Source organism: Ranitomeya variabilis, chromosome 4 (genome assembly GCF_051348905.1).
Source record: "Ranitomeya variabilis isolate aRanVar5 chromosome 4, aRanVar5.hap1, whole genome shotgun sequence".
NCBI lineage: Eukaryota > Metazoa > Chordata > Amphibia > Anura > Dendrobatidae > Ranitomeya > Ranitomeya variabilis.
This window is the reverse complement of record NC_135235.1, coordinates 670,304,633-670,321,559: the sequence shown is the minus strand read 5'-3', so window position 1 is coordinate 670,321,559 and position 16,927 is coordinate 670,304,633. Positions and strand designations below refer to the sequence as shown.

Sequence of the window (16,927 nt, the reverse complement as noted above, 5' to 3'; positions counted from 1 at the left end):
TGCTGCTCACAAAATTAGAATATCATCAAAGTTAATTTATTTCAGTTCCTCAATACAAAAAATGAAACTCCATATTATATAGTCATTATAAACAGAGTGATCTATTTCATGTGTTTATTTCTGTTAATGTAGATGATTATGGCTTACAGCCAATGAAAACCCAAAAGTATTCTATAACGCTGATTTGCCAATAATATTACAGGTACTGATACCCTGAGACCTGTGGGCCTTAGATCACCAGAGTTAGCCATCTGCTAAAGCACAGGATCTACATGTCACCTACTCCAAGAGTGACACAGTGCAGAAACGCCACTGTCAGGACTTATTTTCCAGAACACACACGTGGACTAGTAAGTGACTAAGTGACCAATCATTACCATATATTAGGTCGGACTCGGAGTTCCACTTGCGAGAGCCTTGCATCACTTCACCCTGCTCAGCCGTCCGTGTTTTGGACAGGAGTGTGCAGCTGCATAGAAATACAAACGTTTCGGGTGAGGCAATGCAAGGCTCGAGCATCGCTCTCGCATAATTGGCATATAAGGGGCTGACTTATATAAAGCCCCTCTGCTGTATGGTTTTATAGAATTTACAATAGCTATCATTCATGTAAGAAGTGAATTCTGGCATTGTGCTATACCTATATTTCTCTGCTGTATCTATGCATCATGAATTGTGGTGTGTGTTAAAGGGGGGGGCCACTGAGACTTTTTCGCCTGGGGCCCTCAAAAACCTGGAGCCGGCCCTGATCACTGTTATCTGTGAGGCAGCTTTGTATTCTTTGCTAGAGCAGCATAATACACGTCTTGTGGTCTGGGCCACTAATCTTTTTTGACCCCCGCACAAAATGCAAAAAAGTGATCAAAGACGAAAAAAAACAGAAATAAAGCCGCAAACATAAGAAAAAGTTAACAAAAAACCTTGTGGGAAAATATCTGCCAGACACCCGAGACTGCAGAGCCCGATCTCAGGGTCTCCGGGTCACAGGTCAGAGCCCAGCGACCAGCAACTGGGGGAGAACGTGTGTATTCAGGGGGAAAACATAAAGGCCATTTATTACATGGGGAGGAAAAATGGCCGAGTGTGACCAGCGGCTAATCCTGATAGAGAACAACGGGGCTCCAGCACCTACCTCCACCTGCAGAGCCGCACTCCACATATATGGCTGCTCTGTGCAAACAGGACCTGTGATGAGGTCACAGGAGGGGAGGAGTCAGGGGTCACATGATCAGGGGCCTCAGTGTATGCAGGACTCTGCTGTGCTGGTTGTCATGGTGCTGGATGAGGGGAAGTTTATGTGTGGGGTCAGGAGGGGTTTACAGTGTGGATGTAGCAGAGCCGTGTGTGTATGAGGTGTACGGAGCAGAGCCGCGTGTGTACGAGGTGTACGGAGCGGAGCTGTGTGTGTACGAGGTGTACGGAGCGGAGCCGTGTGTGTACGAGGTGTACGGAGCAGAGCCGTGTGTGTACGAGATGTATGGAGCGGAGCCGTGTGTGTACGAGGTGTACGGAGCAGAGCCGTGTGTGTACGGAGTGTATGGAGTGGAGCCTTGTGAGTATGAGGTGAGCGGAGCCGTGCGTGTACAGAGAGTACGCAGCAGAGCCGGGTGTGTACGGAGCGTATGTAGCAGAGCCGTGTGTACGGAGCATATGTAGCAGAGCCGCGTGTATCTGTCCCTCCCATTACTTTGCTATAATTGCTGTCCCTCCTGTGTCTTCTCCATGAGACACAAGAAATACAATCCCACCTCGTCCCACCGATCTCTGTGCGGCCCCTCATATCTCTGATGTGCTCATCGCTCTTCAGCTTCCTACAATGGAGAGAACTGCAGAAGTTGCAGGTCATGGAGCAGCCGGATAGGAGATGGTGGACAACGATGGCCTGAGGGAGTGCTCATAATGTCACAGTCATGTGATCAGTCACATGTCCGGAGCTGACCGCTTACTAATGTATAAAGGAATTAATAATTCTATGTTATATATATATAGGGTATGCTCGGACATTGGGGTCCACCTACGCTGAGTAGGGGGCGTTATATGCGTTTAATAAGTGCCAACCTCCGCGGCTAGGAAGGGGCAGTAATGGGGGAATGTTATGTACAGGGACTACTCAGGTCTTCTGCTGTATATGTTACTAGCACTCTAACCACGGCTTCGCTCGCTGAAAACTACACTGCTCAAAAAAATAAAGGGAACACTTAGACAACAGAATATAACTCCAAGCAAATCAAACTTCTGTGAAATCAAACTTTCCACTTTAGAAGCAACACTGACAACCAATTTCACATTCTGTTGTGCAAATGGAATAGACAACAGATGGAAATTATTGGCAATTATCAACACACCCTCAGTAAAGGAGTGGTTCTGCAGGTGGGGACCACAGACTACATCTCAGTACCAATGCTTTCTGGCTGATGTTTTGGTCACTTTTGAATGTTGGTTGTGCTTTCACACTCGTAGTAGCATGAGACGGACTCTACAACCCACACAAGGGGCTCAGGTAGTGCAGCTCATCCAGGATGGCACATCAATGCGAGCTGTGGCAAGAAGTTTTGCTCTGTCTGTCAGCATAGTGTCAAGAGGCTGGGGGCGCTATCAGGAGACAGGCCAGTACACCAGGAGACGTGGAGGGGGCAACAATCCAGCAGCAGGACCTCAGCCTTTGTGAAAAGAGGAACAGGAGGAGCACTGCCAGAGCCCTGCAAAATGACCTCCAGCAGGCCACAAATGTGCGTGTCTGCACAAACAGTAAGAAACCAACTCCATGAGGATGGTCTGAGTGCCCGACGTCCACAGATGGGGGTTGTGCTAACAGCCCATCACCGTGCAGAACGCTTAGCATTTGCCACAGAACATCAGCATTGGCAAATTCGCCATTGGCGCCCTGTGCTCTTCACAGATGAAAGCAGGTTCAGACTGAGCACATGTGACAGAGTCTGGAGACGCCGTGGAGAGAAATCTGCTGCCTGCAACATCCTTCAGCATGACCAGTTTGGCAGTGGGTCAGTAATGGTGTGGGGTGGTATTTCTTTGGAGGGCCACACAGCCCTCTGTTGTGAATTCCATTCTCGGTCTCACTCCTGTGGTCGTGAGCGGTACGGTGTGAGTTTGTTCTAGGGCTCCCTCTGGTGGCCTTTAGCGATATGGCTGGTCTTGGCTGGGCTCTGCTTATTCATTTCCTGCTATGCTGGGCCTATTTAATTCACCTGGCCCTTCATTTGTTGCCTGCTGTCGGTGTATTCAGTCCTGTTTCTGAGTTCTCCTGAATATTCCTTGTGACCAGTCTCCTGCTGGAGAAGCTAAGTTTGTTTGCTCATTATTTCCTTGAAAACGTTTCTCAGTATATAATGAGTTCAGTCCAGCTTGCTTTTATGTGATTTTTGCTTGCTGGTTAGTTCTGGGGTGCAGAGTGCGCCCCTCACATCGTGAGTCGGTGTGGGGGTTCTTGCATTCTCTGCGTGGTTAATTTTTGATAGTTTTTGTACTGACCACACAGACTCCTATCTATTTTCTGTCTATCTAGTATTAGCGGGCCTCATTTGCTTAAGCTGTTTCATTTCTACGTTTGTCTTTTCCCCTTAACTCACCTTTATTATTTGTGGGGGCTATCTATAACTTTGGGGTTATTTCTCTGAGGCTAGTGAGGTCTTTGCTTTCTCTCTAGGGGTAGTCAGTTTCTCAGGCTGTGAACGTGGCGTCTAGGATTTTAGGAATGCTCCATGGCTGCCTTTAGTGTGTGTGGATAGGATCAGGATTGCGGTCAGTATAGCTGCCACATCCCCAGAACTTGTCCTATATTCTGGTCATATGTGTCAGGTCAGTTTTGAGGTCCTACCACCGGACCATAACAGTACAGCAGGCCACAAAGTGTTAATGCAGCAGAAGAGGGAGAAGAGAAATCCTGAAGTCATTTTTTTTTCTTTCTCTGCACTGTGTTTAGTCTCTCTCCTCCCCTTAATCTCTGGGTGGTTCTGAATTCAGCTGCAGATATGGACATTCAGAGTCTGTCTTCTAGTGTGGATCATCTCACTGCAAGGGTGCAGGGCATTCAGGATTATGTAGTCCGCAGTCCTATGTCAGAGCCTAAAATACCAATTCCTGAACTGTTCTCCGGAGACAGATCTAGGTTTTTGAACTTTAAGAATAATTGTAAGTTATTCATTTCTCTGAGACCTCGCTCCTCTGGTGATTCTGTTCAGCAAGTTAAAATTATTATCTCTTTGTTACGTGGCGACCCTCAAGATTGGGCATTCTCTCTGGCACCAGGAGATCCTGCATTGCTAAATGTGGATGCGTTTTTTCTGGTGCTTGGAGTGCTTTATGAGGAACTAAATCTGGTAGACCAAGCAGAGAAGGTTTTGCTGGCTCTCTCTCAGGGTCAAGATGAAGCAGAGGTTTACTGTCAGAAGTTTAGGAAGTGGTCTGTGCTCACTCAATGGAATGAGTGCGCCCTGGCGGCGATTTTCAGAAAGGGTCTGTCTGAAGCCCTTAAAGATGTTATGGTGGGGTTCCCCACGCCTGCGGGTCTGAATGAGTCAATGTCTTTGGCCATTCAGATTGATCGGCGTTTGCGGGAACGCAAACCTGTGCACCATCTGGTGGAATTTTCTGAGCAGAAACCTGAGCCTATGCAATGCGACAGGATTCTGACCAGAGTTGAACGGCAAAACCACAGACGTCAGAATGGGTTGTGCTTTTACTGTGGTGATTCTGCTCATGTTATCTCAGAGTGTTCTAAGCGCACAAAAAGGTTCACCAAGTCTGTCACCATTGGTACTGTACAACCTAAATTCATTTTGTCTGTTACTTTGATTTGCTCTCTGTCATCCTACTCAGTTATGGCTTTTGTGGATTCAGGTGCCGCCCTGAATTTGATGGATTTGTCATTTGCCAGGCGCTGTGGTTTTATCTTGGAGCCTTTACAATTTCCTATTCCACTAAAGGGAATTGATGCTACGCCATTGGCCAAGAATAAACCTCAGTACTGGACTCAAGTGACCATGTGCATGGCTCCTGCACATCAGGAGGTGATTCGCTTTCTTGTGCTACATAATTTGCATGATGTTGTCGTGTTGGGTCTGCCATGGCTGCAGGCTCATAATCCAGTCCTGGATTGGAAAGCAATGTCTGTGTCAAGTTGGGGTTGCCAGGGAATTCATGGCGATGCCCCTTTGGTGTCAATTGCTTCTTCTACTCCTTCTGAAGTCCCTGAATTTTTGTCGGACTACCAGGATGTATTTGATGAGCCCAAATCCAGTGCCCTACCTCCTCATAGGGATTGTGATTGTGCCATAAATCTGATTCCTGGTAGTAAGTTCCCTAAGGGACGACTTTTTAATTTATCTGTACCTGAACATGCCGCTATGCGGAGTTATATAAAGGAGTCCTTGGAGAAGGGGCACATTCGCCCGTCCTCGTCCCCTTTGGGTGCGGGGTTCTTTTTTGTGGCCAAGAAGGATGGTTCTCTGAGACCCTGTATAGATTATCACCTTCTAAATAACATCACGGTCAAATTTCAGTACCCCTTGCCACTGTTGTCCGATCTGTTTGCCCGGATTAGGGGGGCCAGTTGGTTCACCAAGATAGATCTTCGTGGAGCGTATAATCTTGTGCGCATAAAGCAGGGCGATGAATGGAAAACCGCATTTAATACGCCCGAAGGCCATTTTGAGTACCTGGTGATGCCTTTTGGGCTTTCTAATGCCCCTTCTGTGTTTCAGTCCTTCATGCACGACATCTTCCGAAAGTATCTGGATAGATTTATGATTGTGTACCTGGATGATATTTTGGTCTTTTCTGATGATTGGGAGTCTCATGTGAAGCAGGTCAGGATGGTATTTCAGGTCCTGCGCGCCAATGCCTTGTTTGTGAAGGGCTCTAAATGTCTCTTCGGAGTCCAGAAGATTTCCTTTTTGGGCTTTATTTTTTCTCCTTCTACCATTGAGATGGATCCAGTCAAGGTCCAGGCTATTCATGACTGGACTCAACCTACATCTGTGAAGAGTCTTCAGAAGTTCTTGGGTTTTGCAAATTTTTACCGTCGCTTCATCACTAATTTTTCTAGCGTGGTTAAGCCTTTGACGGATTTGACCAAGAAGGGTTCTGATGTGACGAATTGGTCTCCTGCGGCCATAGAGGCCTTTCAGGAGCTGAAACGTCGGTTTTCTTCGGCTCCTGTCTTGCTCCAGCCCGATGTCTCTCTTCCCTTTCAGGTCGAGGTTGATGCTTCTGAGATTGGAGCAGGGGCTGTCTTGTCGCAGAGAAGTTCTGATGGCTCTGTGATGAGACCATGTGCTTTCTTTTCAAGAAAGTTTTCGCCTGCCGAGCGGAATTATGATGTTGGTAATCGTGAGTTGTTGGCAATGAAGTGGGCATTTGAGGAGTGGCGACATTGGCTTGAAGGAGCCAAGCATCGTGTGGTGGTCTTGACGGATCACAAGAATTTGACTTATCTCGAGTCTGCCAAACGGTTGAATCCGAAACAGGCTCGATGGTCGCTGTTTTTCTCTCGTTTCAATTTCGTGGTTTCTTATCTTCCGGGTTCGAAAAACGTGAAGGCTGATGCCCTTTCTAGGAGTTTTGTGCCTGACTCCCCGGAAGTTTCTGAACCTACTGGTGTCCTCAAAGAGGGGGTGATTTTGTCTGCCATCTCTCCTGATCTGCGACGGGTGTTGCAGGAGTTTCAGGCCAATAGACCTGACCGTTGTCCACCGGAGAGATTGTTTGTCACGGACAGATGGACCAGTAGAGTTATTTCCGAGGTTCATTCTTCGGTGTTGGCAGGTCATCCTGGGATTTTTGGTACCAGGGATTTGGTGGCGAGGTCCTTTTGGTGGCCTTCCTTGTCGCGGGATGTGCGTTCTTTTGTGCAATCCTGTGGGATTTGTGCTCGGGCCAAGCCTTGCTGTTCTCGTGCCAGTGGATTGCTTTTGCCCTTGCCTGTCCCGAAGAGGCCTTGGACGCATATTTCCATGGATTTTATTTCGGATCTCCCTGTCTCTCAGAGGATGTCTGTCATCTGGGTGGTTTGTGATCGTTTTTCTAAAATGGTCCATGTGGTACCCTTGCCTAAGCTGCCTTCCTCTTCCGATTTGGTGCCACTGTTTTTTCAGAATGTGGTTCGTTTACATGGTATTCCGGAGAACATTGTGTCTGACAGAGGATCCCAGTTTGTGTCCAGATTTTGGCGGTCCTTTTGTGCTAAGATGGGCATTGAATTGTCTTTTTCGTCGGCCTTCCATCCTCAGACGAATGGCCAAACCGAACGAACTAATCAGACCTTGGAAACTTATTTGAGATGTTTTATTTCTGCTGATCAGGATGATTGGGTGACTTTTTTTGCCATTGGCTGAGTTCGCCCTCAATAATCGGGCTAGTTCTGCTACTTTGGTTTCTCCGTTCTTTTGCAATTCTGGTTTTCATCCTCGTTTTTCCTCGGGTCAGGTTGAGCCCTCTGACTGTCCTGGGGTGGATTCTGTGGTGGATAGGTTGCAGCAGATTTGGAACCACGTGGTGGACAATTTGACGTTGTCACAGGAGAAGGCTCAGCGCTTTGCTAACCGCTGTCGCTGTGTGGGTCCCCGACTTCGCGTGGGGGATTTGGTATGGTTGTCTTCTCGTTTTGTTCCGATGAAGGTTTCCTCTCCTAAGTTCAAGCCTCGTTTCATCGGTCCTTATAAGATTTTGGAAATCCTCAACCCTGTGTCATTTCGTTTGGACCTCCCAACATCGTTTGCCATTCATAATGTGTTCCATAGGTCATTGTTGCGGAGATACGTGGTGCCTGTGGTCCCTTCTGTTGATCCTCCTGCTCCGGTCTTGGTTGAGGGGGAGTTGGAGTACGTGGTGGAGAAGATCTTGGATTCTCGTGTTTCGAGACGGAAGCTTCAGTACTTGGTTAAATGGAAGGGCTATGGTCAGGAGGATAATTCCTGGGTTGTCGCCTCCGATGTCCATGCGGCCGATTTGGTTCGTGCCTTTCATTCGGCTCGTCCTGATCGGCCTGGGAGCTCTGGTGAGGGTTCGGTGACCCCTTCTCAAGGGGGGGGGGGTACTGTTGTGAATTCCGTTCTCGGGCTCCCTCCTGTGGTCGTGAGCGGTACTGTGTGAGTTTGTTCTAGGGCTCCCTCTGGTGGCCTTTAGCGATATGGCTGGTCTTGGCTGGGCTCTGCTTATTCATTTCCTGCTATGCTGGGCCTATTTAATTCACCTGGCCCTTCATTTGTTGCCTGCTGTTGGTGTATTCAGTCCTGTTTCTGAGTTCTCCTGAATATTCCTTGTGACCAGTCTCCTGCTGAAGAAGCTAAGTTTGTTTGCTCATTATTTCCTTGAAAACGTTTCTCAGTATATAATGAGTTCAGTCCAGCTTGCTTTTATGTGATTTTTGCTTGCTGGTTAGTTCTGGGGTGCAGAGTGCGCCCCTCACATCGTGAGTCGGTGTGGGGGTTCTTGCATTCTCTGCGTGGTTAATTTTTGATAGCTTTTGTACTGACCACACAGACTCCTATCTATTTTCTGTCTATCTAGTATTAGCGGGCCTCATTTGCTTAAGCTGTTTCATTTCTACGTTTGTCTTTTCCCCTTAACTCACCGTTATTATTTGTGGGGGCTATCTATAACTTTGGGGTTATTTCTCTGAGGCTAGTGAGGTCTTTGCTTTCTCTCTAGGGGTAGTCAGTTTCTCAGGCTGTGAACGTGGCGTCTAGGATTTTAGGAACGCTCCATGGCTGCCTTTAGTGTGTGTGGATAGGATCAGGATTGCGGTCAGTATAGCTGCCACATCCCCAGAACTTGTCCTATATTCTGGTCATATGTGTCAGGTCAGTTTTGAGGTCCTACCACCGGACCATAACAGCCCTCCATGTGCTCGCCAGAGGTAGCCTGACTGCCATTAGGTACCGAGATGAGATCCTCAGACCCCTTGTGAGACCATATGCTGGTGCGGTGGGCCCTGGGTTCCTCCTAATGCAAGACAATGCCAGACCTTTTGTGGCTGGAGTGTGTCGGCAGTTCCTGCAAGATGAAGGCATTGAAGCTATGGACTGGCCCTCCCGTTCCCCAGACCTGAATCCGATTGAACACATCTGGGACATCATGTCTTGCACCATCCACCAATATCATGTTGCACCACAGACTGTCCGGGAGTTGGCAGATGCTTTAGTCCAGGTCTGGGATGAGATCCCTCAGGAGACCATCCGCCGCCTCATCAGGAGCATGCACAGGCATTGTAGGGAGGTCAAACAGGCACGTGGAGGCCACACACACTACTGAGCATCACTTCCTTGTCTTGAGGCATTTCCACTGAAGTTGGATCAGCCTGTAACTTAATTTTTCACTTTGATTTTGAGCATCATTCCAACTCAAGACCTCCGTGGGATATTAGTTGTGAATTACGTTGATCATTTTTAGGTTTTATTGTTCTCAACATATTCCACTTTGCAATGAATATTTACAACTCGAATATTTCATTCAGTGATATCTAGGATGTGGGATTTTAGTGTTCCCTTTTTTTTAGCAATGTATATTGAATTGTTGGTTCCGTTTAGGTTATATTTTCAGTTTTACCATGAAGTTGACATCTTCAGAGACCAAAATTAGTTTTTTTTAACTCTTCCTATTTGTTAGTTTGGTGTTAATAGTTGTTTTTTTTTACAAGTTTGTGGTAACACTGAGGTCGACAACAACTGCTTTTTGAATTTTTATGAAATATTAAAATTTACCTTCCACAAACAAAAAAACTTAAAAGGGTGACAGCATAATGCAACCCCTCACCCCTCACCAGTAGCATACCAGGGGACAGAGGGGGCCATCGCCCCGCGCTCTGAGAGTGTCCACCCAGAGCTAGGCTACTGTAACTGCATCGGCATGCACGTTGTGCAGATACATTTACATTCTGTGGCAGAGCAGGGAGAATCGATCTCCCTGCTCTGCCACTCGGCCACTATGGTGCCCCTGAGGAGGTGGTGTGGGGGCCCGGTGCCAGCTGTGGGCCCTCCTGTACATCATCGCAGGTTCAGCTGTATTGGCTAGATGCTGATACAGCTGTCTGCATTGATAAGAGAAGGAGTGATACACTCCCTTTCCCATCATCCCCGTCAGCGTCTGACGTAGACACTGACAGCGTGAGCGATGACATCACTGCTTGGCACACGCGGCCCAGAGGTGTGCGGGCGCTCAGAGCAGCACAGGAATCAGGAGAAAGAAAGGTGAGTATATATATATTTTTAGAGGCTGCCTATGGAGGTGGATTATGTTATACAGGCTGCCTATAGGGGCGCTGCATTATGTTATAGAGGCTACCTATGAGGGGGGCTGCATTATGTTATCGAGGCTGCTGCCTATGGGGCTGCATTATGTTGCAGGAGCTGCCTATGGGGGGGCTGTATTATGTTATAGAGGCTGCCGCCTATGGGAAGTGCATTATGTTATAGAGGATGCCTATGGGGGTCTGCATTATGTTATAGAGGCTGCTGACTATGGGAAGTGCATTATACTGTAGAGTCTGCCTATGGGGGCTGCATTATGCTATGGAGGCTGCCTATGGGGGTGCATTATGTTATAGAGTCTGCCTATGGGGGTGCCTTATATTAGGGGCTGCATTACACTATGGAGTCTGCCTATGGGGGGTGCATTATTCTACTCCTACCATATATTTCTGTGTATGTACATTATGTGTTGTCTGTTGATCAACTATTTAATTGTCATTATTTTATGACATGATTATCACATTATTGTAGCGAATTTTCTATCCTGAAAGTGTCAACTCCTCGGTACATGCAACAAATCATCTCCATCCAGCTGTAATTTGGATCTATACGTAGTATGCTAGCGATCCGCGCTCCATTGTCTACACAGATGTGGTGGCTGGAGACAGCACCGTTGATACTATATGAACACACATCACGCATGAGCCAGCACCCTGCATCTTACAGACACCCATCACCCATTTAGAGCGATATGGCTCTCCTGCCCTCAGTGCGCACTGCGCATGCGCTGGCGATCCGCACACATGACCGGCCGGGGCTTTATACAGCAGGACCGGCTCATTCACTGCAGCCTCTCCCCTGCTAAGACACGGCTTGTGTGAGCTCTTTCCACTTATCCACCAACGTAGGCTATAACCACGAGGATCACTGCTAGAATTGGATGTGAGACAACTTAATTCATCAGATAAGTCACCCCCTCTCTTTTATCGTTTTTTCTTATCTTGATTCTGCTTTATTTTTTACAGTTTTCTCCTTTCATACCCTCTCTCTGGCCACTAAAACAATACAGCGGTATCAGGGTCTGGACCTGGCAGTCTATATATATTGGCAGGTATTGCACAGGCCCATTACCCATATACCCAATATACCCATTGCCTAATTATTCTCTGGGTACACTACCTATTGTATCCCCATTTTCTCCCCACAGCTATACCCCTGTATACATTTCAGCCCCATTCAGCGATGGCATCCCAGCCGCTATATACCTGGCTTTAGTCATATTTACACCATGCTGGCAAGTATATTATAGTTTTGTATCCATTCATTGGTTACTTACAGGGTCCTGTGTACTCAGAGGTGCAACTAACACTTGTGGGACCCCACTACATCACCACGCTGATCTGGTTATAATAACTCTACGCACATACCTACCCTGGTGTCTAGGAGTGAGCTGGCAGTGCCAAGATTTCCCATTAATGTCAAATCCTGTTTTCCCCCTCTGCTCTGAGTATTTTCTTTTTACCACAGTATTACAACACCCTGTAGCCATACCACCCTTTATGTATACCTCTCCAGGCACTATTCTATATAGTTGCTCAGCTAAGTTAGTTTCTTCTTTTTGCTTTTATCATTCCTTACTGCCCCTTGTCACCTTTAACAGGATCACACACCACTAACTCTAGCTGATTTCCCAGCAACACTACATACTCATCCTAGAAAGAACCTGCACCAAGGGTATGTCTGCCTCCTCTAGTGCATACGATATATGCTTTGCCTTTGTAATCTAGTTTCTCCATAGCATGTCCTTGTATCATACCAATATATGTATCTGCAAAAAAACATATATATCTGTGAAAAACATATATATCTTTAGATATGTTTTCTCTTTGGCAAATGGTCCTGACATGTTTTCGAAGAAGCTACGGGCGAAACGCGCGTCGGGGCGACAGGGGAACGCCGGATCACCCGATCACCTGATACCACAGAATATACGTGCTTATAGCGGTGAGATTATCTATATTTCGTAACCCTTATATCTATCTACTTTAAACAATATAGTGCGGATTCCTTTGTTTGGTACCATATTACTATATATTGCTAGTAGACATTCATTGGGTGGATTGTGTTATATACTGTGTTCAATATATGTTCCACAAGGCTTTAATTCATATGGGCTGTTTTAGTTCTTTTCTCTGATGGTATACATGTATATCAAGGGTATTTTTCCGGCCCCTTGGGTATTTCTTTGTTATGTATGTCTCATTGTTATGGTTTTATAAATTTGGCTAAATAAATAATTGATTTTATTTGGCTTTTTGTGGATCTCTTCATTGGAGCTAGGTGTTGATTCCACTGAACCTCCTAATCGTTGTTCTCTATGCTAAGAAGTGCCATATTATATATTTGGACATTATTGTTGAATTGTACATGTTTTCGAATTTGTATATATGCTTTGGCAACTGTATATATGTATATATTTGATTTTGTATATATTTATTTTGTGAGTTTCTGTTTGTTACAGCGTTATTGTGATCAAGGCCACGGGTTGGCCGAAACTTAAAAATAATCGCCTACCACTTCAATATTGTTCGAATAAACTTTTCACCTGAGCATTTTCCATGGTATGAGTGCAGTGATTTTATTACTCTATTATTCTATATAGTCTGCCTATGGGAAGTGCATTACACTGTACAGTCTGCCTATGGGGAGTGCATTATACTATAGAGGCTGTCTATTGTGGGTGCATTATATTAGGGGCTGCATTACACTATAGTCTGCCTATGAGGGTACATTATTCTATATAGTCTGCCTATAGGAAGTGCGTTATACTGTAAAGCCTGCCTATGAGGAGTGCATTATACTATAGAGTCTGCCTATGGGGGGTACATTATGCTATAGAGGCTGACTATGGGGAGTACAGTATACTATATGGAGACCTACGGGAAGTGCATTATAATATGGGGAGTGCATTATACTATAAATAGTCTGCCTATGGGGAATGCATTAGACAATATAGAGTCTATGGGTGCATTATACTATATGGAGACCTATGGAGAGTGCATTATACTATATGGAGACCTATGGGGAGTGCATTATACTATATGGAGACCTATGGGGCGTGTATTATACTATATGGAGACCTAAGGGGTGCGCAATATACTATATGGAGACCTGTGGGGAGTGCATTATACTATATGGAGACCTATGGGAGTGCATTATACTATATGGAGTGTTATGGTACTGGTGGTTAGGAACACTTGGAATGACCTGATAGGTAAACCAGAAATATAGGACAAGCTCTGGGGACGTGGGAACTTTACTGACCGCAAACCTGATCCTATCACACACACTATAGGCAGCCGTGGAGCGTACCTAACTCTCCCTAGACGCCTCTTCACAGCCTGAGAGCTAGCTACCCCTAGAGAGAAACAAAAGCCTCACTTGCCTCAGAGAAATTTCCCCAAAGTAAAGTCAGCCCCCCACAAATAATGATGGTGAGTTAAGAGGAAAATACAAACATAGGAATGAAAACAGGTTTTAGCAAAAGAGGCCCACTAGTACTAAATAGTATGAAGATAGCAAGGGAACTGTGCGGTCAGTATAAAATACTACAAAATATCCACGCAGAAAGTACAAAAGACCCTCACACCGACTCACGATGTGAGGGAGCAATTCTGCTCCCCAGAGCTTCCAGCTAGCAAGAAAATAGCATATAAGCAAGCTGGACTGAACTTATCATATACTGAGAAACATTTTCCAAAGGCAATGAGCAAAAATGAACTAGCATGAACTTAGCTTCTCCAGGAGGAGACAGGTCACACATGAAGTCCCAGAGAGAACTGAACCAATACTGAATACAATGACAGCTGGCAACAAGTAAAGATCTAGGTGGAGTTAAATAGGCAACCAGCACTGCAGAAAACGAGGCAGCTGGAGCCCAGCTAAAGACCAGGAGTATCACTCAAAGCCACCAGAGGGAGCCCACGAACAGAACTCAACAAAGTACCATTCACAACCACAGGAGGGAGCCCGAGAACGGAATTCACAACAGTACCCCCCCCCCTTGAGGAGGGGTCACCGAACCCTCACCAGAGCCCCCAGGCCGATCAGGACGAGCCAAATGAAAGGCACGAACCAAATCAGCAGCATGGACATCAGAGGCAACAACCCAGGAATTATCCTCCTGACCATAGCCCTTCCACTTAACCAAGTACTGAAGCTTCCGTCTCGAGACACGAGAATCCAAGATCTTCTCCACCACATACTCCAATTCTCCCTCGACCAACACCGGAGCAGGAGGATCAACAGAAGGAACCACAGGCACCACATACCTCCGCAACAATGACCTATGGAACACATTATGGATGGCAAAAGATGCTGGGAGGTCCAAACGAAATGACACAGGATTGAGGATTTCAGAAATCTTATAAGGACCGATGAAACGAGGCTTAAACGTAGGAGAGGAAACCTTCATAGGAACATAACGAGAAGACAACCAAACCAAATCCCCCACACGAAGTCGGGGACCCACACAGCGACGGCGGTTAGCAAAGCGCTGAGCCTTCTCCTGTGACAGCGCCAAATTGTCCACTACGTGGTTCCAAATCTGCTGCAACCTGTCCACCACAGAATCCACACCAGGACAGTCAGAAGGCTCAACCTGACCTGAGGAAAAACGAGGATGAAAACCAGAATTACAAAAAAAAGGTGAAACCAAAGTAGCAGAACTAGCCTGGTTATTGAAGGCGAACTCAGCCAATGGCAAAAAAGTCACCCAATCATCCTGATCAGCAGAAACAAAACATCTCAGATAAGTTTCCAAGGTCTGATTAGTTCTTTTGGTTTGGCCATTTGTCTGAGGATGGAAAGCCGAAGAAAAAGACAAATCAATGCCCATCTTAGCACAAAAGGACCGCCAAAATCTGGACACAAACTGGGACCCTCTGTCCGACACAATGTTCTCCGGAATACCATGCAAACGAACCACATTCTGAAAGAACAGCAGAACCAAATCAGAGGAGGAAGGTAATTTAGACAATGGCACCAAATGGACCATCTTAGAAAAACGATCGCAAACCACCCAGATGACAGACATCCTCTGAGAGACCGGAAGATCCGAAATAAAATCCATGGAAATATGCGTCCAGGGCCTCTTTGGGACAGGCAAAGGCAAAAGCAATCCGCTGGCACGAGAACAGCAAGGCTTGGCCCGAGCACAAATCCCACAGGACTGCACAAAAGAACGCACATCTCTCGACAAGGAAGGCCACCAAAAGGACCTAGCCACCAAATCTCTGGTCCCAAAAATCCCTGGATGACCCGCCAACACTGAACAATGAACCTCGGAAATAACTCTACTCGTCCATCTATCAGGGACAAACAGTCTCTCCGGTGGACAACGGTCAGGTCTATCGACCTGAAACTCCTGCAGCACCCGCCGCAAATCAGGGGAGATGGCAGACAGAATCACGCCCTCTCTGAGGATACCAGCCGGTTCAGGAACTCCCGGAGAGTCAGGCACAAAACTCCTAGAAAGGGCATCAGCCTTCACATTCTTAGAGTCCGGAAGGTACGAAACCACGAAATCGAAACGAGAGAAAAACAGCGACCATCGAGCCTGTCTAGGATTTAGCCGCTTGGCAGACTCGAGATAAATCAAATTCTTGTGATCCGTCAAGACCACCACACGATGCTTGGCTCCTTCAAGCCAATGTCGCCACTCCTCAAATGCCCACTTCATTGCCAACAACTCCCGATTACCAACATCATAATTACGCTCGGCAGGCGAAAACTTTCTAGAAAAGAAAGCACATGGCTTCATCACAGAGCCATCAGAGCTTCTCTGAGACAAGACAGCCCCTGCTCCAATCTCAGAAGCATCAACCTCGACCTGAAAAGGGAGAGAAACATCCGGCTGACGCAAGACAGGAGCCAAAGAAAACCGACGTTTCAGCTCCTGAAAGGCCTCAACGGCCGCAGGAGACCAATTTGTCACATCAGCACCCTTTTTGGTCAGATCAGTCAAAGGCTTAACCACACTAGAAAAATTAGTGATGAAGCGACGGTAAAAATTAGCAAAGCCCAGGAACTTCTGAAGACTCTTCACAGATGTAGGTTGAGTCCAATCATAAATGGCCTGGACTTTAACTGGATCCATCTCGATAGTAGAAGGGGAAAAAATAAAGCCCAAAAAGGATACCTTCTGGACTCCGAAGAGACATTTAGAGCCCTTCACGAACAAAGCATTAGCACGCAGGACCTGAAATACCATCCTGACCTGCTTCACATGAGATTCCCAATCATCAGAAAAGACCAGGATATCATCCAGGTATACAATCATGAATCTATCCAGATACTCTCGGAAGATGTCGTGCATAAAGGACTGAAACACGGAAGGGGCATTAGAAAGCCCAAATGGCATCACCAAGTACTCAAAATGGCCTTCGGGAGTATTAAATGCTGTTTTCCATTCATCGCCCCGCTTTATACGCACAAGATTATACGCTCCTCGAAGATCTATCTTGGTGAACCAACTAGCCCCGTTAATCCGAGCAAACAGATCGGACAGCAGAGGCAAAGGGTACTGAAATTTGACCGTGATTTTATTAAGAAGGCGATAATCAATACAGGGTCTCAAAGAACCATCCTTCTTGGCCACAAAAAAGAACCCTGCTCCCAATGATGACGAGGACGGGCGAATATGTCCTTTCTCCAAGGACTCC

The 16,927-nt window shown here is 46.5% G+C and overlaps 1 protein-coding gene across 1 annotated transcript in view; it reads right to left on the bottom strand.

Moving 5' to 3' along the window:
• Positions 1 to 1,258, bottom strand: part of LOC143766285 (uncharacterized) — a 30,605-nt gene extending 29,347 nt beyond the window's left edge. The window contains exon 1 of the mRNA XM_077253840.1: positions 1,133 to 1,258. Coding sequence (XP_077109955.1) covers positions 1,133 to 1,159 — 27 coding nt within the window. The 5' untranslated portion in view covers positions 1,160 to 1,258. The remainder of the gene's footprint in view (positions 1 to 1,132) is intronic.
• Between the last annotated feature and the right edge of the window lie 15,669 nt (positions 1,259 to 16,927).